The sequence below is a fragment of the Lates calcarifer genome, linkage group LG20 (genome assembly GCF_001640805.2).
Source record: "Lates calcarifer isolate ASB-BC8 linkage group LG20, TLL_Latcal_v3, whole genome shotgun sequence".
NCBI classification, from domain to species: Eukaryota; Metazoa; Chordata; class Actinopteri; family Centropomidae; genus Lates; species Lates calcarifer.
In genome coordinates, this window is record NC_066852.1 from 11,255,246 (window position 1) to 11,281,429 (window position 26,184).

At 38.7% G+C, this 26,184-nt stretch overlaps 1 protein-coding gene across 1 annotated transcript; it reads left to right on the forward strand.

Annotated features, from left to right (window-relative positions):
- Positions 1 to 806: 806 nt before the first annotated feature.
- On the forward strand, positions 807 to 24,784 carry LOC108893617 (androgen receptor). Its single transcript, XM_018691788.2, has 8 exons — positions 807 to 2,276; positions 9,311 to 9,462; positions 9,683 to 9,799; positions 15,767 to 16,045; positions 17,446 to 17,590; positions 20,395 to 20,525; positions 20,652 to 20,803; positions 21,277 to 24,784. Exons 1-8 carry the CDS (start codon positions 1,114 to 1,116, stop codon positions 21,433 to 21,435), a joined length of 2,298 nt encoding a protein of 765 aa, XP_018547304.1. The 5' UTR covers positions 807 to 1,113; the 3' UTR covers positions 21,436 to 24,784.
- Positions 24,785 to 26,184: the final 1,400 nt, after the last annotated feature.

Below are 26,184 nucleotides of genomic sequence, written 5' to 3' on the forward strand. Positions count from 1 at the left end.
GCACAGTGGAGCTCCAAAATCAACATAAAAAAAAAAAGTGGAGGGCGGCTTTAAGAATTCCCCTTGAATTCCCACATTATAACAAATGACTGATTCTTAAATGAAGTTCCTGATGGCAGATGCAACATTTTTACATTTCCTGCATGGATGGCTCTGTCAAACATTCCTGGGTGTCAGTTAGAAAATGCGTTGTACATTACTGAAGGTACCTTTGGGTCTGTTTGAAATTTAACCTCATGTTCTGATAGACCCAGGGGAAAAAAACAAACCTTTCAACAATTTGGTACCCACACTGAGTTAAAATAACAAACACCTGCAAAAACAAAATGTTACTGATCCAGGTCCATCTCAGAGGCATAGAAGCATCACTGATGATTAAATTGGCAGACTGCACTCTGGGTAAGGAGACAGGCCAATGTGGAGATATTAACAGCTGTATTTGAATTACCTGAATGACTTAGAATAAACTGATAGGCGTGCAATCTTTGGAGCAAAGTGGGAGTAAATTTGGAAAATAAGTAATGATTAACTTTGACAATCGATTTTCTATGTATGTGGAGGGAAAAAAAACAATAGCTTTGTCTGAAGTGTATGGCCTGAAAAAGGGAAATTGTCCTAATGAAGAGACACACACACACAGAGAGAGAGAGAGAGAGAGAGATAGTTAAACATAAAACAACTGGACACACAATACACAATATTACATAAATAAGTGGTGTGGTTTGTGTACAGACATGTCATGTGAGACGAGAATTCACATCTCTCTTCCGCTTTAGCTTTTTTTTTTTTTTTTTTAAAGAAAAAGTTAAATTTGCCGAATTAATCATTCATCTCCCTGCTTTTATGTCAGTGGGGGAAAGTGCGATGATCCGCAGACACAAAACTCCTCTCCTGAATTCAGTTTAAATCAAACCGAACTTGAGCGCCTCTGACTCTGAAGATCTCAGTTTAGGAGGAGTTTATGACTCCTGTAGCTCTCCCAGGACCTTTACCCAAAACGTTTTGTACAGCGTGAGAGTTAGGCTGAGGCGGTGGTAGCAAATTCACTGGGACCTGCGGAGACTTTTGTCGTGCAAAGTTCGGTCTCCTGGTCAAGTGAACACTTTGTGGGAAATGAGCCAAACTAACCGACAGTTATCTTATGACAAAATCTGGCCAGCGGGGGAGAAATTAACGACAGGCGACGCTATGAGCGCTCCCAGCATGTCGCTGAAAACTGAGGAAAGTCGGTTTTATTTCACCAGAAATCCAACAGGAACCGGTGCTTGCAGGCTTAAAGAACCAGACAGTGCAGACGTAAACGTTTATGGACCCGGGCACATTAATCTGCAAACCTGTGCCATGGAAAAACACTGCTGTCAAACAGCTGCTGCTCCTCAGGAGTTGGTAAACGCTGGCTGCCGTGTGGGCGACAACCCCTCTTTTTCCGCCTGCGCCACAATCTCAGAAACCGCCCGGGAGCTCTGCAAAGCTGTGTCCGTTTCCCTGGGTCTGGCCATGGAGTCCAACGACACGAGCGAGGTGGACGTCGCTCTCCCCCCGTGTGCCGCGAGTGACCATATACGCGGGGAGAATCTATTTGGAGTCGGAGCGGTGCCTCTGAACTGTCCCGGAGCCCAGGCTGCCGGTGCAGAGTACAGGTGCCCCGACAGAGGTGACCGGCCCCTGCACGGCCAGAAGCAACTGGTGGAAGTGTTCAAAAGTTCAGATCAAGCTGCGCCCCTGCACCACTTCACCTCCACTCGGACATCTGTGGATGAGCAAAACTTCACACTGTGCGAGGCTGATGACATAACTTCAAAAGAGATAGACGAGCTGGACACGGCGCGCGCTGCCTCTTGCCCTTATGCCCCATCCGCACCAGGCAGCCTGGCACGCTCTGGCCACACGACTGCGGAGAGGCCGTGCCGGGTCTACAAACCCCCAGGCGGGACGATGGACTCCGTGGAAGCCGTGGAGAGCAAGTTCGGTGGTTATCGGCCAGAACAATACGGCGTCAAAGTCAAATGTGAGGACAGCGAATCTGCCGGGCCGCCGTGGGCCGGTAATTACACTTTTAATGAGAGGTACAACTCTCAGGTTTGGGGCTCGAGGCACTGCGTGAATGCGCAAGGTGCGGGAGCCAACGCCGCGTTCATATGTAATCCATACGAGAGGAGCGTCATGCGGTCTGAAGAGTGGTACCCCGGCGGGATGCTGAGGCCGTCCTATCCCAGCTCCAGCTACATGAAGACTGAAGTCGGCGAATGGCTGGATGCCACTTACAACGACACGAGGTAAATAATCATAATAATAACAATAATACTAACAGGGGGAAAAATATATTCCAAAAAATAAAAAAAATAAAATAAATACTCTCTGAGCCTAATTTAATGCTGCGACTGTCAAATCTGACCACAGTCTGACCTTAAATTAACCCCAGACATTAGTGCTGAGAGTCTGCCTTGTACCCTGTCAGTGGAGTTTCTCCCTCATTAGGGCAGCGATAGCAACAAAATGCAACACTTCATCATAATAATATACTAATCTTCATCTCAGGAATAGATGTACACTGTTGCCCATAAAGTTGGAATAAAATATGTTTTACCTCTTCTCATGAAATGATTGTGACAATGTGATTTATTCTTGCTAGATTTCTCAAAACAAAATTGTAACTGGGATTCAGTATGTTCACTGGTCAAAGGTGATTACTGACGTATAAATAGATATAAAAGGAGGAATGTGTCTGAAAAAATTATTCCAACTTTATGGGCAACAGTGTATGATATTACCATACACTTTGTTTTCTTACAGAAAGTTGTTTAAACTGAAGAAATCATTAAACTGCACAGATTTAAAAAAAAAAAAAAAAAAAAAAAAAAAAAACTACAGCAGCTGGCAAAAGTGTATTTTTGCTCTCAGTAAATGTGTTGGGAAGCATTTAGCTCATCAAACTGAGGATGTGATGCATTTTAAAAAGGCGGAGGAATATATTTGGCTGCATCCTTGACATTTTCGGACCCACGTGCAAACCAGAGCTGATTCCATGTTTTTCTGTTTAAATTGTTACAAAGTTTTAAAATGATGTTTCTCCAGACTAGAGTGGAAACAACCCTAGTTAATATGCATTTTCCACTGAATGTGTTTATTTGATTTGAGGACTTTTCCTATTATAAAAAGATATTTTTAATGAACGTTAACAATGGAAAAAAGAAAGAAAGAAAGAGGAAAAAAGACAGAATAAAGTAATAATATCTGTAATATTTGCTCTGTTCAAACACAAAACTCTTCTTTTCTTGTTGTAGCATAATACAGATTATTATCTTTCTTGTCTGGTCTCCTTCATCAAACATAACAAATGCTGTTTTGTCTGGGACACCTGCTTACTATTTCTGAAAAGCTCCACAGCTCTTGCTAAATGCACCCACTGGAAAAATATGTCTCACCAAAAAGTGTATTTTCTCTGCTCATTTGTGGCTTTTCTTTGAGTATAAATATAATTTCATTGAAAGAGAATATTATCACTAAATCATTTGGATTCATTTCATAAACAGGTCAGATGTGATTACTCAGGGTACACACAGAATTAAATTACTACAAAGAAATGTTTAACTGTTTTTTTAAGTGGAGGAGTGTTAATAGCTTGGTGACAATTTTATGTTAGTTGATGATTTTATAAATCTTTCCAAAGGTTCCACGTGTATTTTCAGTGTCAGTCATAAATTTACAAATTAAAGGAAAAACCAACATAAAGTGTCTCAGTCAGATGATCGGCCAACATGAGCTGCCAGAACAGCTTCAGTGTGTCTTGGCATTGATTGTACAAGTCTCTGAACTCCACTGGAGGGAAGGAACACCGTCCTCCCAAAAGATATTCCCTCATTTGATGTTTTGATGATGGTGGTGGAGAGCACGGTTCAACACATTGGTCCAAAATCTCCCATAAGTGTTCCAACTGGGTTGAGATCTGGTGATTGCAAAGGCCATAGCATACGATCCTCATCATTTTCATACTCATCAAACATGTCAGTGACCCCTTGTGCACTGTGGATGGGGGCATTGTCATCCTGGAGGATTAGGATAGAAATGTAGGATAAAGGTGATCAGTCAGAGCAACTGTATTTGCAGTGACCCCTCCCTCTAGGTGGACAAGTGGCTGTCAGATTCCCACACTGCTGCGGGGTCAAGCATTAAGGCCTGTACTGGCGTACGCCAGACACACTCCCACTTGTCGAGAATATTTTTGTAATGAGGGGTTTATGTGCTGCAACCCTACTATAACATCCCCCTCTACCTAACTGTCGACGGACTGTTCATGCTTACACAGTCTGATCGCTGACATTCTCAGTCAGTTTAATCTTCTGTCTCCTTTTGTGTCGCACTAATGCTTGAGCATCACAGTCAGTCAAATGTGTGCTGTCAACTACAATATCAGACCCTGTTTACTGATGTTTTTCACGTAGATCTAAATGCAGATGTCACTTTAGTCGCTCTTCCTATTGAAACAGCAGCCAGTTTAGCAGTCTTTGTGACTGAAGCTCCTGCTCCAGCAATGAACCGTCGTTCAAAGTCACTTAGATCTTTTTGTCTTGGTATCTTTATAGAAAATCAGAATCAGCTGGACCAGCTCAGCTTTTTTATACATGCAGCAGAGCACGGCTGAATGATAATTTCGCAGTTTGAAGTTTGACCTGCAGGAACACAAAGGACCCAGATTGGACGTGTTGACTGACGCTGCCAAGGTACCATGAGTACACCACACCGAGGTGTCAAGCAGCTGACTGTGATTTTTCTGGGCTGGTGAATGACTGAGAGCACTGTCTGACACCAGTGTCTCCGGCTGTTAGTGTGCAGTAAACTAAGACCCTGCATAACCGTGTATATACAGTGAATCACTAAACCAGATAGAGGAATGTGGAGGAAGCAGAAATCAGTGGGGTTCTTAAAAGTGAGGACAGTGGAAGCAGCTGCAGAGTCTCACGAGGAGCTGGCCTTTTTCCCGTCTCCCTGCTGAGAGGAGGCATGGCAGTGTGGTCTGCCTGACCCACCAAGCTGTAATCTAACTTAATTTGCACTGAATCTTGTTTGTATTTTTTTTATTTATTTATTTGCCTTAATTAAATAATTTGACTGTAGAGAGCAACTTGCAACACAGAGAAAGAAAGGTCTGTGATCTGTGACAAAGGTCCTCAGCCAGACCCCAGACCGGTTTCAGGCGGGTTCTATGGTATGCAGTTTAGACTTGCAGCTCAGTAGGATGTCCACAAGTGCATAAGCACAAGGACCTTGGAGTGCTGTGAGATTCAGCTCTCCTCTTCCTTATCACGTCAAGTCCTGCAGCCTGTTCCAAAAGGCAGGTTTACCTTATTATCTGAACAGCGTTGTTGAGTAAAACCCAGAGCAAGTCTAATTGATGTGGCTGTGCTCCAGATTTGAGTTTTACTCTGAAAAATTATCCAGAAAGTTACCCCCAGTCTGAGATCATCCCATCTGCAATGTGTATTTACATATCAAACAGCTGCTTTGATTTTGTTCCACATTTTTTCATTGAAAGTGTCTTTTACCTGATTTAGACATGACTCATCACTCTACTCACCAAAATGCATGATGGTTACAGCATTATGCTGCTACAAGGGCAGAGAGACTTTGAAGGGAATGAATGGAATAGTAACACTTACAGGCAACTGAAAATCAGAGCATGCTTCAGTTTGAAAAGTAGCCTATATGATCTTGTAAGAAGACAACACTAACCTGCATTTAGGCAGTTGTGTTTTGAAATGCTGTTGTTAGAGGCCTAATCAGAAAAATCAGTTGAAACAGGGATTATCATATAAAGACTGAAGCTACAATTAGGTTTTATGCGGGGAAAGAATTTGTGCCTCATTGTTATTTGCTGAAAAAACACAGTGTCGTAGATGGATATTTATGTTGTCGTTTCACCTGGTGTAAATGTGTGGAATATATACATTCTACACCATATTCACTGCAGAGTATAGTGCCATCTCAGAAAACTTGAATATGCTTTTTATGTCTTTGACACAACTGGTAGTTGAAGTTGCAATACAGGTCTGTCACCCATATGTGCGACCATCATCAAAACATGTTATAAGTTAAAAAAACGCTTTTAAAGTGTTGATTGTATGCTCTTTTTTAAAATCACCAAATTGTTATGCTCTGCTTTGATCGCCTTGGTGGCACAGGCTGTACTGCAGCATTTTATCATAATTGTCACACAAACAAGCAGAAATGATGAATAACAACCCAAACAAGGGCTGTAGGAAAGAGCACAGTTAGGTGCAGAATTTGGACTTCATCTGCGTGTAGAGAGAAGTGAGTACCCACAGTGGGGTGGGAGCAAAGCATTTACATATAATGTCACGTGTAATTGTTAAAACAGTGAATACAAACTGCAGCAAGAAATGTACAGTAGTAGGAATTCAGTGATAATATTTGTGCTTACAATATGGGATCTGGCCACAATCCCACACTGTACGTGGGCCAAAATACATCATGCTTAGCCGCCCTGTATTCCTCTGACCGAGGAGGAACTGCGTGCCATTACCTTACAAATGAGTGAAAACAGATGTCTGTTAAACTACTTAGCTCTAACAAAACAATACTGTAAACACAGGTTTCCAGGCTCATTTTTTTATGAATGTGTATTTGTTTAGTTAATGTTACAGAGTGAAATGAGGCAAATATGTAACAAGCTGAAACAACTCTGCATGGAATCATCGAAGTGGCCCATTGTTCATCATCGAAAAGTACTGTCAGCGCACCACAGCACACTGAACATAGGTGGTCTATATTCAGTGTGCTGTGGTGCACTAACAAGAGGTGGGAAAAATCCTGATCCTCTGCTCTATCAGTCTAACAATACTGGTTGTGGCTTTCATTGTTTTTTGCTGATCTTTGCAGCTAGAAAACATTAGAAAACTAAAGATCACCCCGTTTTTGTCAATTATAAAATTGTGTTCATGTTTTACACAAACCAATCAGAGAGTATCATACAATTCCAATGTGTAGGTCAGTGAATATATGTGGTCCTGCTAGGTACTTTATTTGTTATGATTTATGTTTTTGTGTTCCAATAATTCCTCCTTAAAATATGTACATGTAGATGATACATGTAGTGTCTCTCACACCTAAAGGGTGTGAGGAAACACGAAAAGGATCATGATTTATGGCAAAATTATTTGACCAAATCATCTGCTACACTATAGTGTATTCTAATCTCATAATATAAAAGAAAGAATAGCTAGTGTTTAAGGCAGTATGTTAAAAGATCTTTCAACCACACAAGTTGGAAAGTAAAGTAAGAAGGACTGTTTATATCCTCAAACCCTGACAGAGAATGAAATATCACATTTAAAAGAGTACTAAAGGTAACATAAAAAACCAGATCAGATGTGATCCATCTGTTAAGCTTTACTCTGAAAATTACACCAGTATCTTTCATCTTGGTATGCTTGTAAATTGAGGAACTTCCAGGCCACAGCAATGGTTAGCCTTAGATACAGCAAATAAAATAACACACTTGACAAACTTGCTGCACTATGGAGCTAATAACAACAGATGACTAATGTCAGAATTAAAAGTTTGGTCACCCAGAACTGAAAAATTAAAAAAACAGAAAATAAAGTTAATGCAAACATTGCAACTCTCTGTCTATGCAAAGGCAGTGTTGGAATAAGCTGTGTTACTACACTGTACTGCAGGAAATACTTCTTTATATTGCAGAATAAGAAAAAACTAACAAAGAAAGACAGACTGGTTGGTCAGGGTTTCATCTTACAGCAACATAATAAAAGAATCAGACTTAAACCCCATCGAGTCGGTTTGGGATGAGCTGGACAGAGGGTGAAAGCAAAGCAACCTGCAAGGGAAACACATTTGAGAGAACTTCTGCAACTGTGTTAGGATAAACTTTCCAAATAATGCTTCGTTTCCACCGGAGAGATTCCACAATTCTTTGTTTGTAAATTTCCAAAATGTTTATTTGTTATATGCTTTAATTTCCGAAACAGTGAGACATTACATTTTTAAAATTTAAATGTTTATATAACAACTGTAATAATTGGGACAATTGCTTAGGCCTTTACAAAATATGAATAATACTGAATGATCTTTTTACCCCCTATAAGTCAATTATAACACTATAATCTTTTTATTCTAAAAGTCACCAACCACCATGCTGTAAACTTGTTTAAAAAAAGTTTTATCATCATTGTTTTATCAGTAATAAACTTTAGGATATAAACAATTATGAGTGATGAGAAGTACAGTTTTAGTCAGGTGGGTCGAACAACTATCTCTTTACACTTGCAAATATAACCAGTCCAGTGGTCTGTGTATTCTGTGTTAGTTGTGGGTATTATTAGCAGTTGCCTTTGTTGATCTGTGCCCTCAGAGCGTTGGCATGCCGATCCTGACATGCATATTTTTCACATTTATTGCTGATGTTTCCCAGACGGCATAAGAATTCTCTGTCACTGTTCATTCACCTCAGCTCTCTTAGTTTAAACTGCCATGTCATTTTAATCACAGCCTTGGCTGGACTTCAGTCTGAGGTCTATAGAAGGTAATTACTGGTTTCATAGCTTACCAGTGTGTATGAAATATGAGTAAATCTGAAACCGGGGAATAACTGAGGCCTTGCACTTAGCACTGAAGTAGTTCAAGACCAGATGTACAGGATGATTAGCTTAGATTTTGTCCGTTTCCTTGTCCTTATGCCCTTTGTCACCTAAAATCAATCAGGACACAGTGCAGGTTCATCTTCACCCTCATCTCTTTTACGGCAAATCTTGATATCTAGGTTGTACGTCACTGAGGCAACGTTGTGTCTGAGCCTTTTCCAGTCTCTTGGTGTTCAAGGCTGTAGCTGGGCGCCCGACTTGCCCCCCACCCCCACCCCCAACACCACTGTCAGTTGTGGTGCTGGCTCTCAAATCTTTCCCACACCGCCCTCCTTAAATCACACTGTTAGAGGCTGCAGCATGGTTCTGGGGAGTGAACATTAACTGCTTTGCGGTTACAGTTTGGACAGGAGTAAAAAGCAATTATGGACTTGTTCTTCGGTGGCATATGAGTTCAAGTTTAGACTTTATTTGTTCCAATGACCTGTTAGTTTCACAAAATGTTAAAGTTAATAAATACAAAATGTAAAAAACAAAAGTAAAAAAACTAAAAAAACTTGATATATCATAAAATATATAAATATGCAGCACTAACTATTAAATGTCAGTATAAGCAACTTATTTGATTACACAGTGTGTCCTGATAGCTATTCATAGTCTATAAATGTCCGGCTTAATCTGTTTGACTGCAGGTATGAGGCTGGCAGAGAGCACATGTTCCCCATGGAGTTCTTCTTCCCACCACAGAGGATGTGCCTGATCTGTTCAGACGAAGCATCTGGCTGCCATTACGGTGCACTCACCTGTGGCAGCTGTAAGGTTTTCTTCAAAAGAGCTGCAGAAGGTAAAAAAAAACCAAACAAACTCTGAGTTAGCCCCCATCCCCCCCCCCCCCCCCCCCACGTTGCTCCTTTGAGCTCATGTACCCTCGCTGTTTGGTTAAGATCTTCAGTGCCAGTATTCAGCAGTTAAACCTGTTCTCTTTTATTTCATTTGGAATGATATGCACATTGTTTTATATTTTCAGTCTCTCAGGTAACCTGTTGGTTTCTCTCTCCATGTAGGCAAACAGAAATACCTGTGTGCAAGCAAAAACGACTGCACTATTGATAAGCTAAGGAGGAAGAATTGTCCATCTTGTCGGCTGAAGAAGTGTTTTGAAGCTGGAATGACTCTCGGAGGTAGGACGGACTCACAGACTAAAATCTGTTTGTAAAAGAAACAATTATTATTCATTTATTAGAGCATTATTAACAACTATCTGTTATTTTAGTAATACCTGGTATCATCAGGTACATTTCACTTCAGACACAGTATGTGTGAGGTATGAATAAGCATTACAATATATACATTTGTGCAATATGGACTATGATCTACACTATATCCTTTGTGAACAAAGCACACAACAGAGAAAGTGAAGTCCTAAAAGTGAAACTATTAATGGCTTCCCCAAGACCAAGTGCTTTATTCTCCACACTGCACATCTTAGCTGGCTCTCTTCAATTGCAGCATCATCACAATAGGGGATGTTACTGATAATCAAGCCCCTGACTGAGCTGCCATGCAATTTAGACCTCTTCCATTCACTTCTCCTTACTGTCACCCAGACCTGTTCGTCATATTAGGCTGTAGAGATTGACATGTAGTGGACTAATTTTAGTCTTGTGTTCAATTTTCACTCTCTTCCATTTTCTCATTCTGTTAACGGTGAAAATTGTGCTGGGAGCACAAAGCTGACATGAGACATGTGAATTAAAGCAGCAGACATGCTGGTAATTTCGCCACCAGTCACTGACAAACCCATGGAGGGAAAATGCGATCTAATGCTGTGACTGTCAGTAAAAAGGCACACCTTTTCTAGTTGTGGCTAAGAAAGATCCTTTCACTTATGTTCTCATCATGGACATGTAATTCACTCGCGGCATTTCACAGGAAAATTTATGACAATAATTTGTAGCAGTGGTGGTAGAAATATTATACATTCGGTCTTATTATCCCAGAGGATTTTCACTCTTATTACCTAAAAGTCAAAAACTACTGAGAGAAAAGGAGAGTTCTGATTTGATTAGTGGGATTTCGCTTAATGTATTACAAAATTACAAATGTATTGGCAGTAATCACTGTAATTTTTTTCATTTGGAATAGTTTAAAAGGTCTGAAGAGAGGCAATGACATCTCTGAATCATGCTTTTGTTGAGTTAAGCATTTGTTTAAGATTGGGAAGCATAGCTGTTCTAAATTGCCTGAAAGTTTCATCTTTTACCATTTGAATTCCATATTCCAGGAAATTTAATTATATCCTCAAATGAGCAGAGGGGGTTACCTGCTGCCAAACAATGCCAGTAGTCTCATTTTGCAGTAACCTGAAGTAAGATCACTGCGCATCTGCGCTTAGGCTGTTTATGTGGAAATCCAAATACACTTCATAGATTTTGGCATTCTGTCCATCATACTAAAAAACAGCCGAGGACCCCTGCGCCCAGCTGTATTGAACCTGGACGCTGTTTTCATGAAGCTTCCAGAACAAATTGTCTCTAACACAGTGTGTGTTCACTTTGACATGAGACATGTGCCAAGAGCCACATCAGCTACCGTTACACTACCAGAGAGTGAGTTTTTTAAGTTAATGATTTACACAAGCTGCCATTCCCCTCCAACTTATTAAGAGAGGAAAGGCAATGAGAGGGTGAAGGATTGTTCTGGTACCATTCCCACTGCCAAAAGTTTGTTTCATGAAATGATTATTATTTTTGAATTGGTTTTTAAACTCTTTTGTGATAAGCAGGATTTATCAGAAATAAAGTCATGGCAGTTACGCTGCAACTTACTCTCATGGTAGAGTAGATGTTTAGGCATTAGTATATCACTTTTGATTAACTGTCTGTCCATCTTAACATAGAAGCGGCACTGTTCCCTGCAGAGTGTCCTCCTTTGCCCTGAGGTCTTGTTCCGGTTTTTGTAGTGCTCAAAGAAGCAACTGCTGCTGCAGTGTGAAGGAGTGATGACTGAGGACTACTGAGGTCCTCCTGAATCACTCAGTGCTCACATTCTGCCTTCTAGCGCTTTGCATTACATCTGAGTCATAACAAGATAATAACAGGGTAATGATATGATATGACAGTGGTAGAAACAAAAAACAACCTTTAATCAATGAAACTTTTAGAACTGACTAGTGGTATTAATTTTCCATGTCTTTGGCCACACACACAGTAAAGGCCATACACTCCACCTCATAATTACTTAAGGTCTCTGAATCGATGACTTAGAAAGAAGTAGTCTTTTCTTTTGACCTCTCTACTTTGATTCAGCTTAATTTCCATCAATCATGTTTTACAAACTCAGCAACTTCCAGTACATTTGTCTGTCAGCTGAGCTTAAATCAACCGTTTTTACTCACCTGATTCTCTGGTAGAGACTTTTAATTAGTCATGTCTGTAAATGGAGGAGCACAAATCTAACTGCAATTCATCAGCGGCTGGAGGAGCTGATGCTACTCTATAAGTCAGATGTAAAAGCTGCTACTTCTCCAATTTTATCTCAGAAAACTCGTCTAACCCTAGAACCCTGTTCAGCTATTGACCATCTCATTGCTGCCCCTAAACCTGTTCATTTAATTAAGAGTGAGTTCATCTTCCCCATGTCATATCAAATGTGAGTTTGTCTCATCATACTCAATAACAAATATAAACAGTCCTTGTGTTTTTAGTAATTATCTACTTTGAGAAATTCCACTCTGGTTGTTAGTCTGGACATAGCGCAGAGACAGCTTTACTTCCTGTCATAAATGACGTCCACTTAGTAGCTGACGCTGGTCTTTGCTCCATCTTAATTCTGCTCAACCTGACAGCTGCATTTTAAATTATATTTCATATTAACCTACCTGGTCCACTTTGTAATTACATCAGAATCAGCAGCTTGGCTCTTGAGTGGTTCAAATTTGATCTCTCAGTTCTCAACAACACGATCTTCTTCAGTGAGATTGTCCTGTGATGCACCTCAAGGGTCAGTTCTGGGATGATGTAGCAGCTCGGCTTTGAACTGGAACTATGAGAAGAGAACACATACTGTTAGCATCCCCTCACTGGCTTCCCATTGCCTTTAGAACAATTTTTAAGTTTTATTAAATGGAGCTGTAAATGGTTTTGTTCCCAGCTACATCTCTGACCTTTTGGTTCCTTATAGTCAAGGATGCACTCCATGGCAGAAAAAGCTCTTCACATAATTCTTAAGCCCAAGTGTTATGTGTACCTTTTGCACTTTCACACACATTAAGCACAAACTAAGATAAGAAAAGTAGTATATTTATTATTAGTAGTAGTAGCAGTAGTATTAGTAGTAGTAGAATTAATGCCGCCCCCAGAGAATAAGTAATCATGTCCAGACAACTTCTTTTGTCCAACCAACAGTCCAAAACTCAAAGTTTACAGTGATATAGAACAAAAACAATGTCACACTGCTAATTTGTTTTCTATTGATTAAGTAAACAATCATTTTAGCTTTAGCATGATAAATAGGCTGTTAGTAATCAGTCGAGATGAGGAACAATGTTAGTGTAAAATCTTCTCAGTGCAGGTAATATTAAGGGGGTATCTTGATGACAGAAGGCATTAGTGAGGTAACACAGTAATGTGTTATCAGTAATGAGGTAATATGAAGTCATTATTTTAATTACCAGCGAATAATACTGAAATTCTTCCTCTTCGCTCCTGTCAAAATTCAGCTCTCTCCCTTTGTCGGACTGTCAGATACAGTGCACACACACACACACACACACACACACACACACACCATTCCAAGAAATACAATTTACATTGGTGAGCTAATGATGTAATGACATCTACAACCTGGACACCAAAGTGCGAGTAAATTGGGATCTGCAGAGGCACACGTTACAAAAAGGCCTTTCAAGAGGAGGAAAAAGTGCTAAGACTGAAGTTACGATAAAGCTGGTGATTATAATGACAATGAGTGAGCAGAAAATGGCCACTAAATTTCACATGTGCAGGCTGATTTGAGGGAAAATGGGCTTGTAATGGACAAATCTGCAACTTATTCACTGGAGGTCAGCATTAGCTGGAAACAATGTAAGATACCGACGACCACAGGCTCAGTGGGTGACCAGTATCTTACACCTACATGATAACACAGTTGACAGTATCTCGACTTGCTAATTGTTCCTCTGGACTTAACGTGAATGTAACAAAGACTGTGCTTGGATCCATCATCTGGATATCTCCTCTTGTTGATATTGGCTTCAACTCAAGCATAGGGGATGTTAAGGTTAGCTCAACCCAACCTATTTACACTGTACTCTGCAAAGATCAGATGCCTGTCTGTGTCACGGTTGAGAATCCCAAGGAAGAATTTTTAATTAACCATTTTTATTTCAAATGTTTGTTATTGGATCAGAAACAGGAATGTGAGACTTGCAAATGATCCTTCATATATAATCTGCAATTTGCTTTCAACCCTGCTACTTTTGAGAGAGACTTAAGTCGTATCTATAACTGGCAATTCAATATTTATCAGACTGAACTGAAAAGCCAGGCCGCAGTTTTAATGAGACACTCACCTCACAGAAACTGCGAGGAGCAATAGGATGACAATTAACAGTTACTTTTTACTGTCAGTCAACACTGATAAAAAAAGGATTTAAATAATAACATGTTGCTTCATAGTTTAATTCACAGTTTTTCCCCCTTTTTACTGCCTAAAGCTAAATAGATTAACAACATAGACGTCTGTTCTTCAATGCACTCTGCATGTGGTCACCATTTTTATCTGTCTGTCAGTCACACTGCAGCACAGCTGTCATTGTGAAATAACAGGCTGTGTTGAAGCATAAGTGTTCACAGCTCTGTTATGTGTGGACAGAATACAGTCTGTGACAGAGAATAGTAAATGGTTAATGGCCTTAAACCTGACTGCTAGAGAACTCAATTTATTTGGCAGCTGTTTAGCAGAATATAATTATTCCTCTCTGATTGTATTGCTGCTTACCATACATGGCAGTCCACTCCAGCAAATCAGAGACCCAGCTCCAATTTACTGTGGTTGATAAGTGCAGGTTGTCATATGGAGCAGCTGCTTCAAGATTTCCAGCATTTGTGGGGAAAGGAATTGTAGCTTTGTCATTACTTAATAGGACTGGGTAGCAGGTTTGTTTTTTAAAAAATCAAAATAGATTTGGTATTTATTAATGTTCATTTCATTATCTTTTAATCCCTGTTAATCCCTGTTTTTTTTTTTTGTTAGTTTTTTTTAGATTTTCTGACAACGCAGAGGCAAAGTAAATCTTTTTAATCTCTTAACATTTTTATTTATTTATTTTTTTAACATCTGCATCGCTGGTACTCACACATGATCACCACAGGCCTTTCCACCTTCCACCAGATGAGGCTCATCTGGTCAGAGAGCTTTTTTCCAAATGGAATTTGATTCAATATCTTCAAAGCTATTAGCAGATCACTATTGAGTATTGTTGTGTAAGATTGATATGTCCCCATAATAAGGTTATTTAGAAACCACAGTTGCAGTACGAGGTATTTCTAACTGATGAATTAGAAAGTAGAACTAATTCTCAACATAGCAGTTTTGGTTGCACAAGCTTCCTCAAATGCTAAAAAAGTTAAAACGATTAGCGTCCCATAGTGTGTATACAGACATATTGTCTTATTTAGCAATCATGACCTGAGAGGATGCAATAGATTGATTTTAAATCAAATCAACTGAACAGTTTTTGTACTAAAACCTGTGATTGTGACTGTTTTTTTAAAGGGAAACTCTGTGGGATGAACATCATCTGTTCATTCTGCATACCACATTTGTAATGGGTAAATTGTGCAGTAAGAGATCTCAAAATCAAAGACAGAAAATCCATCATAGCTCCAGACATAAGTCTTTAGAGCAAGGGAAGCTGGATTCACCAGTTCAGTTCAGTCAGATGTGTCAGACCTGAACTGAGGAGATTAAACAATGTGCAAAAATATTGTCTGACCATAACTTTTATCTCTTTTCAGGTGGATTGGAGGTTGAAGATCAGGTTGATTTAACTGCCTTTGTGACAAAATAGCATAAGTATTAACTGTCACAGCTTAAGTTGTAACCTTCTAGTGAATTGATTTTCAGTTTCTTGCCTTTGTTGGTAGCACGTAAACTAAAGAAGATTGGACAGCAAAAAAACCCTGAGGAGGATCATCCCATGCAGGACCCTGCAGAGGTCATGCAGAATATTTCTCCTAAATCAGGCCTGAACTTGAACTCCCAGATGGTCTTCCTCAGCATCCTGGAGTCCATTGAGCCCGAGGTGGTGAATGCGGGGCACGACTACCGCCAGCCAGACTCAGCTGCCACCCTACTCACCAGCCTCAACGAGCTGGGAGAGAGACAACTGGTCAAAGTGGTCAAATGGGCAAAAGGACTACCAGGTAGGACACATGCTGATGAGCAGCTAATATCCTGCGAATTCCACCTGTTTAATCTAAGTTCTAACAATCTCTCTCCTTTTAGTTTTTTTTTTTTTTGCTCCCCAGCTAAATGTCTGGCTCAGTTTTGTCCACCAGTCGCTAATTGTCTCTGTCTGCCTGAAAACAGCAGACTGCTGAAAAAAAATCAAAGCATCAGCATTGATGAGATTAGTGAGAGTAAATCAACAGTAAGGTAACAGTAAAGTTGTGTTCCATAAACTAAAAATCCATTTTAAAAACATGTTGATTTTATTTGATATTTTATTTGACTTTTTTTTTTTTTTTTTTGTTCAGTATTTTTTATATACTGAATATAGCAGCTTTACAGTAAATACTGTTTGGAGTCAGGAAATATGTCTTTTTATCATTGCTTTTTACCACTCTTAACTCTTATATAAGACATTATTGAGTGAACAATGAGAAAATAAGTATGAATGTGCTCATAAACCTGGAGAAGCTAATTAGAGATTTATTTTTTGAGTTTGAGTATCAACTCAGCCCCCGGTGGACTTGAAAGATGGCTGTATAAGGTTTGTAGTTCCTCTTTGCTTGAATACATGTTAGTTAAAATAGATACCAATCATGACTCATTGTCTCAGTGCTAGTGTCAAACTAATGCACACTAGAAAGAGAAATGATAAAAATGAAATAATAAACAAATTACAATTAGATAAATAAATGAAGGACAACATAAAAAGATAAGATGTAATAAAACATTTTAAAACATCTATGCAGTAAAGTAAATGTATGCAATCTGAATAATGGCTATAAAACATTATAATTTAAAGCCTGAAACTGTTTATTTTAAGTTAATGTTTAAAGATATCAGCACTGCTCTCAGATTTTCAGGCAGACTGTTCTAACAGCTAAGCGCATGGGAACTAAATACTTACTAAATACTACTGCTTTTTGGAACAAGCTCTCCTTCTTACTCAATCCATTCAGGTTTTGGATTAACCCCAAATTTCTACAGGTGCCAGAGGTTGGTGACAGGCACGCCAGCCCTCCCTCCGTCCAGGGTTTCAGCTAATTTCTGCTGTATAACGCTTTGTGACATCCAGGCACTAATATCTGAAATTTCATTAAAAGCTGTGACCACAGAGAGAGATGTTGTGCCACCAATGGGTTAAATTTATAGAATAAAAAGAAGTGGCCCTAAAATCAATCCCTGAGGAACACCACAAGTCATTTTACAGTGTATACAGTAGGATGAAAACCTGAAAGGTCAGGGTGTTTTAATTGGACCTTTCTGGTAGTATGACTGTAATATAAATGTTATGATAAAAATATCTAACAATTAAGTTTTAGTAGAAAATATTTTGTGTCACATTTTTTGACTCTTTGTGAATCTTTGTTCTTAGGTTTTAGAAATCTCCATGTGGACGACCAAATGACTGTCATTCAGCATTCATGGATGGGGGTGATGGTGTTTGCCCTGGGATGGAGGTCCTATAAGAACGTCAATGGCAGGATGCTTTACTTCGCCCCGGATCTTGTGTTCAATGAGTATGTACAGCACTAAACTCTTGAATTCAATTATGTTCTTTAAAGGGATTTTAACAGAGGGTGACCAACGTGCTGCGCTTCTCATTATACTGAGAGATTACCCCACTGAGTAAGCTGGTGCTATCATACATAATACAGACACCAGTTCCTCCGTCTTCATGTCTTCCTATCAGTCTCTCTGTGATTGGCTTTCCTGGTCATGCACAAACACAAAGACATCTCTAGAATTTTATAAAGGTAAATCGAAATGGTCGCAGGTTTTTTAGGACAGTGCTCATCCAATTTCCTTCCTGGGTGTCCTTTTGTTACTGTGAGATTAAAGTAAGGAACATTACTTTTCAGCATTCAGATTCTCATGGCTCTGGGGAGTGAAGCTGATTCAGATATGGATATCACAGACAACAACAGTGGTGATTAATGGTTACAACATATCTAATTCAGTTCCATCAAACATTTACTGCCAGAATTGAATAGATGTTGTTGTAAGCTGTAAGTTTATCTATAAATCAGATCAAACCTAATTCATTTGCATTCTTCATGTTTATATATGCAAAGCTCTTTTTCATCTGATTTTTTTAAATATTATTTTTAGAATAAATTCTGTTTGTATCATGTTTTTATAATTACAGACAAATTAGACCCATTATTTTAAAATTATTGTTATGACCAATTATTGAAAGGCTGATAATCTGGTTTTAAGGTTTTGGAGTGACATCTGGCTTCCATCGTGCACTGCAATAGATCTTCATTATAGATTTAATAATCCAGAGCCAAGTCTTCAAGGCAAGAACAGGTGTCACCTTTGGAGAAAATTTATCAAATTTTAAACTCATATTGTAATTAGAGTGTCACATTCACAGCTGTCCCTTGCTATTTTCTCTTATCAAACATTTGATAACATTTTATATCAAGAGAAGTGTCCTTGTTATGAATATAGCTCCCTAAAGAGCCTTGGATGTGGAAGATGGCAGGCTTTATCTTGAACTGGCAGAATAAACCTAGGTAGGGAAATAAATGTACAACAAAACCCCAAATTCTCCACTGAGGGTACTCAGTGAAAAAACAGATATGACTGTGGTCATATTGGGCAGCTCCCAGATATGATTGTGTAACTGTGTCAGTGTGGGGCAGGGTGTAACTGAAAAACAGTATTTGTGCACAGGGAACATGCACTGAATAAATAAAACTTGTTGTTCAAGCTATCAAAGTGTCAGGGAAGGCTTGAATAGTAAATAGTATATCACAATGATGACATAAGTGGATACTTAATGATAAAAGCCCAACTTTTGTTAGCTAAAGTACATTAAGCTATTTTTATTAAATTTAATGTGGATCTTAGCTGTTAGACAGCTCTATAGCTGCTGTTTGGTCTTCTAAACCCAAACTGTGTCACTTAATAAATGGGAAAGGACCATTAGTGTGTTGTTTTCTTTTCCTTTTTGCTGTTTTTAGTGTCCTTGAATGTGACTCCACAATCATTATGCAAAATAGCAGCAAGTTTTTTGACAAAGCAAAACACTGGAAACAGTGTATGGATGTGGCAGGTATTATCAACATTTAAAACAGCATCATGGAGCATTTACATGCTCTCACAAGGGGCACCAGTCAGTAAACGCATTAGTTTAAGCTGCGGACCATGTATTACATATGAATCTATATTGGTTATTAATTCATGCGTACTCTAAATTATTTCCTTTCACTCATACAAAAACCTTTTTGGTGACATTTCCACACAACCTGGAAATTGTGCACATCACTCTGGATCCCTGGTGGAAATGTTGAGTTTGTCAGGACATCAGGACAGTGTTTCTTACCATCTTATATACTGTGCAGTTGCTAGTTAGATTTTTTATCTATTAGTTTGACCTTAGTTTCTATGTAATTATAACAGACAAACATGGAACATAAATTATAAATTATCTGTAGAAAGAAGAGAGGAAAATTGTGATTTTGTTGTTAGTACAGTAGCGTTTCAGTTAGCTTAGCATAACCTTGCTAATATTTTATTCTAATTAAACAATTTCTCCAGGGATGTAATATTGGACATCCATAATGTTGGCATAATAATAAGACAGGACAATTTGATTCACAATTGAATCAAAAGACTTTTAGTCTCAGGTATAGCTCAGACCTGTAAACCACTAAATCCTACATTTCCCCTAAATCAACTCAGTGTTGTCTTTTGTTAAATGCTCTCTGCGTACTTAATGGTCACATCTGTCAAGTCAGTCCTATCATCAGTCTTCAAGTCCAATTTGAGGCTCTTTTCTTTGACCAGCAATTGATGATGTTTCAGGATTAAAAAAATTCTTTAAATATGTTTTATCTCACATTTATCTCCACAGCAAAAGAATGTGCTAAATCGTCTTTTCCTGATTTATGATAAAGGCAGAATGATTTCATGTTGACAGAGACAGCAAACTTTGATCTCTCATTCTTGCTCCCCTATGCGTGTTGAACTCATCATTTACGGGTGGTGAACATGAAATATCCAATCACCTCCAATCATCACTATAATGGATTTTAAACCAGTGATAAATGACAGGAATTCTGGTAATGTAATAGAGCTGTGGTAACATCTTGCTCCAGATGTCAAAGATCACACTGCAGAAATCTGTACTTTTATAGATATTTCATTGTCGCTGTCTCTGTTACAACATTAATAGAAATGGATCTAACCTCAGACATTCTTTCCTCCTCTGACAACAAATGTCCAATTTATAAAGCAATTTATCCTTCGCCTCTTGTGATTTCAACATTCCCATTCATTCACATCTCCAATCCTGACCTTTTTGCATCTGCAGACATCGGATGCATATTTCCACCATGTATGAGCACTGCATACGGATGAGACACCTCTCACAGGAGTTTCTGCTGCTGCAGATCACCCAGGAGGAGTTTCTCTGCATGAAGGCCTTGCTCCTCTTCAGCATTAGTAAGTACCACCGTGTGTGCTGAGCATCAGTACATCAAAACAAACCAGTGGAGCTGCAGCAGAGAGAGAGAGCAGAGTCAAAGAGTTAAACAGGCAGTCAAAACTGTTTTTCTCTGTTTTCATCAGTCCCAGTTGAGGGTCTGAAGAGTCAGAAGTACTTCGATGAGCTACGTCTCACTTACATCAACGAACTCGATCGGCTCATTAACTATCGAATGACGACCAACTGTTCTCAGAGGTTCTACCAACTCACCCGACTCCTGGACTCTCTCCAGATGGTGAGATACACTGCTCCTTATGATTTCAGTTTAATTGTCGTGACATGTACACATGTATTCCCCTGTGTCAGAACATGTGGCTGCATTTTACCAAATGAGACAGTCAGGGAAAACAATATAAATCAAGAGTTGTAATTCTACTAATTTGCCTAAAACATTTCTTGGTGATGCATGCAATTAAATCGAAGGGGATACTGTGTATTTTAATAGTCCATTGAAAAATGCTTCCTTCGTACCGTCTGCTACCTTGAACTCTAACCTCAAAAATCTAATAACTGTTCTTCAGGATAGAAAAAAGCCTGATGGATAAGTTTACCAGTTTAGATTCAGAGTTCCCAGTCCTCACACTTTTAGGCCCTGCCAATTTAGGGAAGAGCATTCGTTGGGTATATCTTAAATATTTTCATGATTCATGTTTCTTGACTTACTGTCAAAACTGTGTTTGTGTTTTTGTGTTTTTTTTTCTGTTTCAGACGGTAAAGAAGCTCCATCAGTTTACATTTGACCTTTTTGTCCAGGCTCAGTCGCTCCCCACCAAGGTCAGCTTCCCAGAGATGATTGGAGAAATAATCTCAGTACATGTACCAAAGATCCTGGCAGGTTTGGCTAAACCGATCTTGTTTCACAAGTAGAAGGATTTTTTATATCAAAAAATAACTGAGCTCTGCTGCCTCCATAAACTTTTTTAAAGGCTTTGCACTGTTTCCCCACATGTTTGATCTAATAGCTTTTAGCCCTGTCCCGTGATCATTATTTTATTGCTCAAGTTTTTTTTTGTTTGTTTGTTTGTTTTTGCCTTGTAGCCATAATTAAATTTTTGTTCAGAAAGCTTTTTATCTGAAGAGCTGCAAGGCATCACCTGTTGACAGCAGTCTGTAAATTATGATCACAGAAACCTAAAAGTATCAGGGTTAAAAACATTTTTAGTTTTGCATGTGACCTTCATTATACATTCACTTGATGAGGTACTAAAAACAAGAGAAGAAGAGATGGCCCAAAGAGGAGAAATACAAAAACACAGAATTGCTGCCTTCAGGTGCAAGCTCCTGCTTGTGAAAATGAGAAATAACAATTTAAATGTTTAAAACAAGAAATGTGTAGGTTTTCAAATTGTCACATAATTCAACATACTTTTTATCAAACATTCAGACAGGTGCACAAAATCCAGAAATCTTGCAGTGGCATTAAATGTGTTATTACTCAGTGTAAAATGACCAGAGTCATTACTAGCAATCAGTGTAGATAAGACACGTGAGAACTGCAACTGTAAAACACAAACTTGATGTTGTCATGGTACTTTGAAAACCGGATTTTCCTGCAGGGTAAATGTAGTTGTTGTGCTGCAGGTGGGTTATTAAGGCTAAAGCCTGTGTGGACATGTGATGTCTCAATTATAACCAAAAAATAAATCTTGAAATTAGAAACTGAGTAGAGTACTTGTTACTGATACAGATATCCAACTAGGTAATAATTAATTACCTAATGGGCTCACATGCTTCACAACAGCAGAAAATTATCTCCCAGTTGTTTCTCTATTTACACACTTATCACAACTAAAGACTGTTTTAAAGTACTTCAGAATTTACACGTTGTCTTCACGCAGTACATTGCCCTTGTTTGACTGAGGCAGCTCAGTACAACGCAGACACATCCAGAGGACACTTCATACTTATTGTCGCTCTGCACTTTTCCTGTCAGGTTAGCAGCAAATGTGTAGAGATGTTTTCTTGATGCCACTAAATTTTAATTTATAAAATATGCAGTAGAGAAACTTGTTAAAGCAGGTACTTGTCATAAGTGAGGTTGGAGAAAATGGAACAATTTGTCTAGAAGTTTTGATACTGTATTACTGTACTGCACTAGTTTATATACAATAAGTAAATATTAAATTGACTTTACAATCCAACCCAAAGGCAACATGAATCTTACTGACAGTAAACTTTATTCTTACCATATTTATCCTGCATGAAATCTTGGTGAATGTTGCATGAAAATTTAAATTTATTATGAAACAATTTGAAGAAACAGTTAAAAAGTGGCTTTAGAAAGAAATTGATCCCATCAGATTATTTTAGATTTTTACCATAAACTATGTAAAAGCAAAGCAAGAACACATGACAAATTATAAGTGTTTGTTTTAGTTTTTTCAGGAGATTCATTGATAAAACTAAAATAAAGTCATTAGCTACAACGCATTAGGTTCACAGCTCTTCACTCGTCTGCCACCATCATTGCCAGACAACATGGTTTTGACAGCTTCACGCTGAGAGCGGCGGGTTGCAGCGGCAGGGATTGGGAGAAAGGATGGCATTAAATACAGACAAATGCTGAATGAGAACTTGATTCACAGTGCCAGAGATCTCAGATTAGGGCAGTAATGTTCCAACAGGACAACTCACAGCCAGCGTAAAACTGGAAGGCCTTCAGATGTAGAATGTGAAAGTCCATGGCTGGCTCTGCCAAACCTCAGAGATAAAGACAGAGAAAAAAAAAATTAGTGGAATGCTTTGAAGAAAAATGATCAGAGACGCTTAAGTGGAGCTATTGGAAAGTGTTACTGATAATTCACTGAGTTGAATTCAATTATTAGTTTTTGTATAAACCGAGCTGGAAAAACATAAAGGCACTTTGTACATACAGTCACACTCTGCGCGATGCAGGGTGTAATTTACACCAAAATTGTATCTTTGAGTTAAAGATCTACAGTTGTAGCAGATTATAATTTCAATCCAACACAAACTAAATTTCAGATTAACTCCTGTGGCTTGTTATGCATTATTCAAAAATGTTCACAATGTTTTGTAACTCTGTAAATTCAACACTTTGTAACAACTTGTTTTACAAGCTCATAGGTGCATGCATCATGTGTTTGTATAACTGTTTGTGTAACTTTTAGCTTTACAGAACGCAACGCATGGACGTCCATGTACCCATCCAGTTACCTGTTTATTGTATAATTACAGATGGTGTCATCATTGCTCAGTGTGCCGGGACATATACCAGAAGGCATGATAATAATTTGTTGTACAGTGTATAGTGATGAGTTGACAATGACAGTTTCACAGTTTTTTGTAACGGATTCACTCATAAACTTTGGTGAACTGTGTAGAGTTGATATCTCCGTGTCTTCAGCTTGTCTTTTTATACAATATTTGCTTTGTGAAAAGGAATGACGGAGAAAGGGAATCCAGTCACCGTGGAGAAGTAGAGATGATCAGTGAGACTTGACCCCAAAACAACAACTTAATTACAGCCCTGAAACTTGAATAAATCTGCCCTCTGCCATTTGAGAAGCAGCAGTTCATTGTAAAATTGAAACTAAATAGTCTGATGAAGACATGACAAGAACCCAGGTGATATCATGTGCAAGAACAGTAGAAGTACCTGTGTTTTAAATATGCACATGATGCTTAAGTTTTGAAGAAATTCTAAATTTTCAGAAATATCTCTATTTAATCTCTATCAAGCCTTCTTACATGTCCTGAATGCACTACATTGTAAGACTGTTGTTAACAGTTAACAGATTCTTTAGCCTTGAAATTCATGCTGGTTCTAAATAATGTATTTTGTTTGTTTGTTTGTTTGTTTGTTTGTTTTTAATTCTGTTTAGCTTTATTATGCATTACACAGGGGGACTTTGAAGGCATGAGTGCCAATGAGCCACATACTGTAGATGCCCCTGTAAAATTTTTAATACTAAAATGATTTAATCACAGTGTTTGTATGATGTCAATGGACGAACAGCTGGTACGTGCCCAGTGTACTGCATATTAACCTGCTTCTTTGTACATGAAACAGTAACTGTATATATTGATCTGGTTTAATGTCTGTTTTGGTGTCCGGACACTTGACTTTTAAAGTCATCTCTTGTATGATTTATACCTTTTGTGACCTGTTGTGTGTTTTTCAATATGTATGTTTTTCAAAGGTGTAAAAGCCGCATCATCTTTTAAAAGCAATTAAAATAATTCTGACTCAGAAGATGGGAGTGCAGTTTGTTTGAAAGTTCACATAATTGTACAATACATGCCATATAAAGTAGTGGAAGAGGAATTCTGTCACTTCCACTACAAAAACGTTTGGATAAAATTAAGAAACATGCTTGGAACAGCTCAGATTTGAGCCATACAGAGGTTTTACTTCTACCTCAGTTTAATAGTTTTAATAGGGAAAGAGGGCAAATTAAAACTGGGAATACTTGATAACATTTAGGCTTTTCCGTAGTCTAACTTCCCTTTCCTAGCTTGTCAACAAGCTTCCTTTATCATGCTGGAGTATCACATTGGGAACTGTACCACAGAGGACAATTGGCGCCATTAATGGAAAAGTAGAAAAACTATTTTAACTAGTTTCAGGTGGTAGTTCATTTCCAAAGCAGAGGAATACATTAGCACTTCATGCAGCTTGGATGTCAGCTCGGGCATCCAGTAAACAGCGAGCTCACTTCAGTGAGAACACACATTCTTTGGTTTTTGAGTCTTGCACGCTGCTGCATATTCATTTACTGAAGCTCAAGGTCATTATGGATTGGCAAGAAATCGACAAGGGAATTTCCTCTAGTCCATGATGTGGGTCAATTGTCCACCACTGCTGAGGCTGGAAGAGCGGCTGCGAGAAGTCGAGGTACAAGTTGGTGGAATGAAAAAGGCAGAGGTGAGGGAGGGGGCACGACTCGGGCTGCCAGTGGAGGCTGGAATGTGGTGGGAGGAGTGGATGGTAAAATAAATACAATGTCCGACTGCAAACAGGTCTTTAATTCAGATAACCAACAATGCTAGGAAGTTTGTCTGCATTACAAATGTTTTTTGTGCAAAAGTTTAGTGTTTAACTTAACTGTGCCATCTTGAAAATATTTTGCCTCTTAAATTGAATGTATTTCCTAATGGAACAGGATATTTGAATGGGAGTAAATGAAGGTCAAACCACATGGAACCACATGACCAATTACACTCCTCAAGGGCAGGACAGTTTAGAAGATCAAAGTCACAGTCAGAGGGCTCATGTTAGTGGCATAGCTCCAGGGAGTGGAAATGTTAATCTGTCAGTGCATAAACACTGTGGTCCAGGCTGAAATATCTCAACAACAATTAGATGAATTGCCATGAAATTTTATACAAATAGTCATGGTCCCCAGAGGATATTGCACTCTGGCTTTGGTGATTCAATTACTTTTCCTCTAGCGTCACCATGTGGCTCACATTAGCAGCTTTGAGTGAAATACATATGATTTAATACTTGCAAAACTAATGACATTATCATCTGCATCAGCTAAACATTGCATTTTGCAAATGTTAGCATGCTAAAATGCTAAACTTAGATGGTGAACATGGCAAACTTTATATGTGACATCATGATCACGGAGAGCATGTTAGCGTACATTT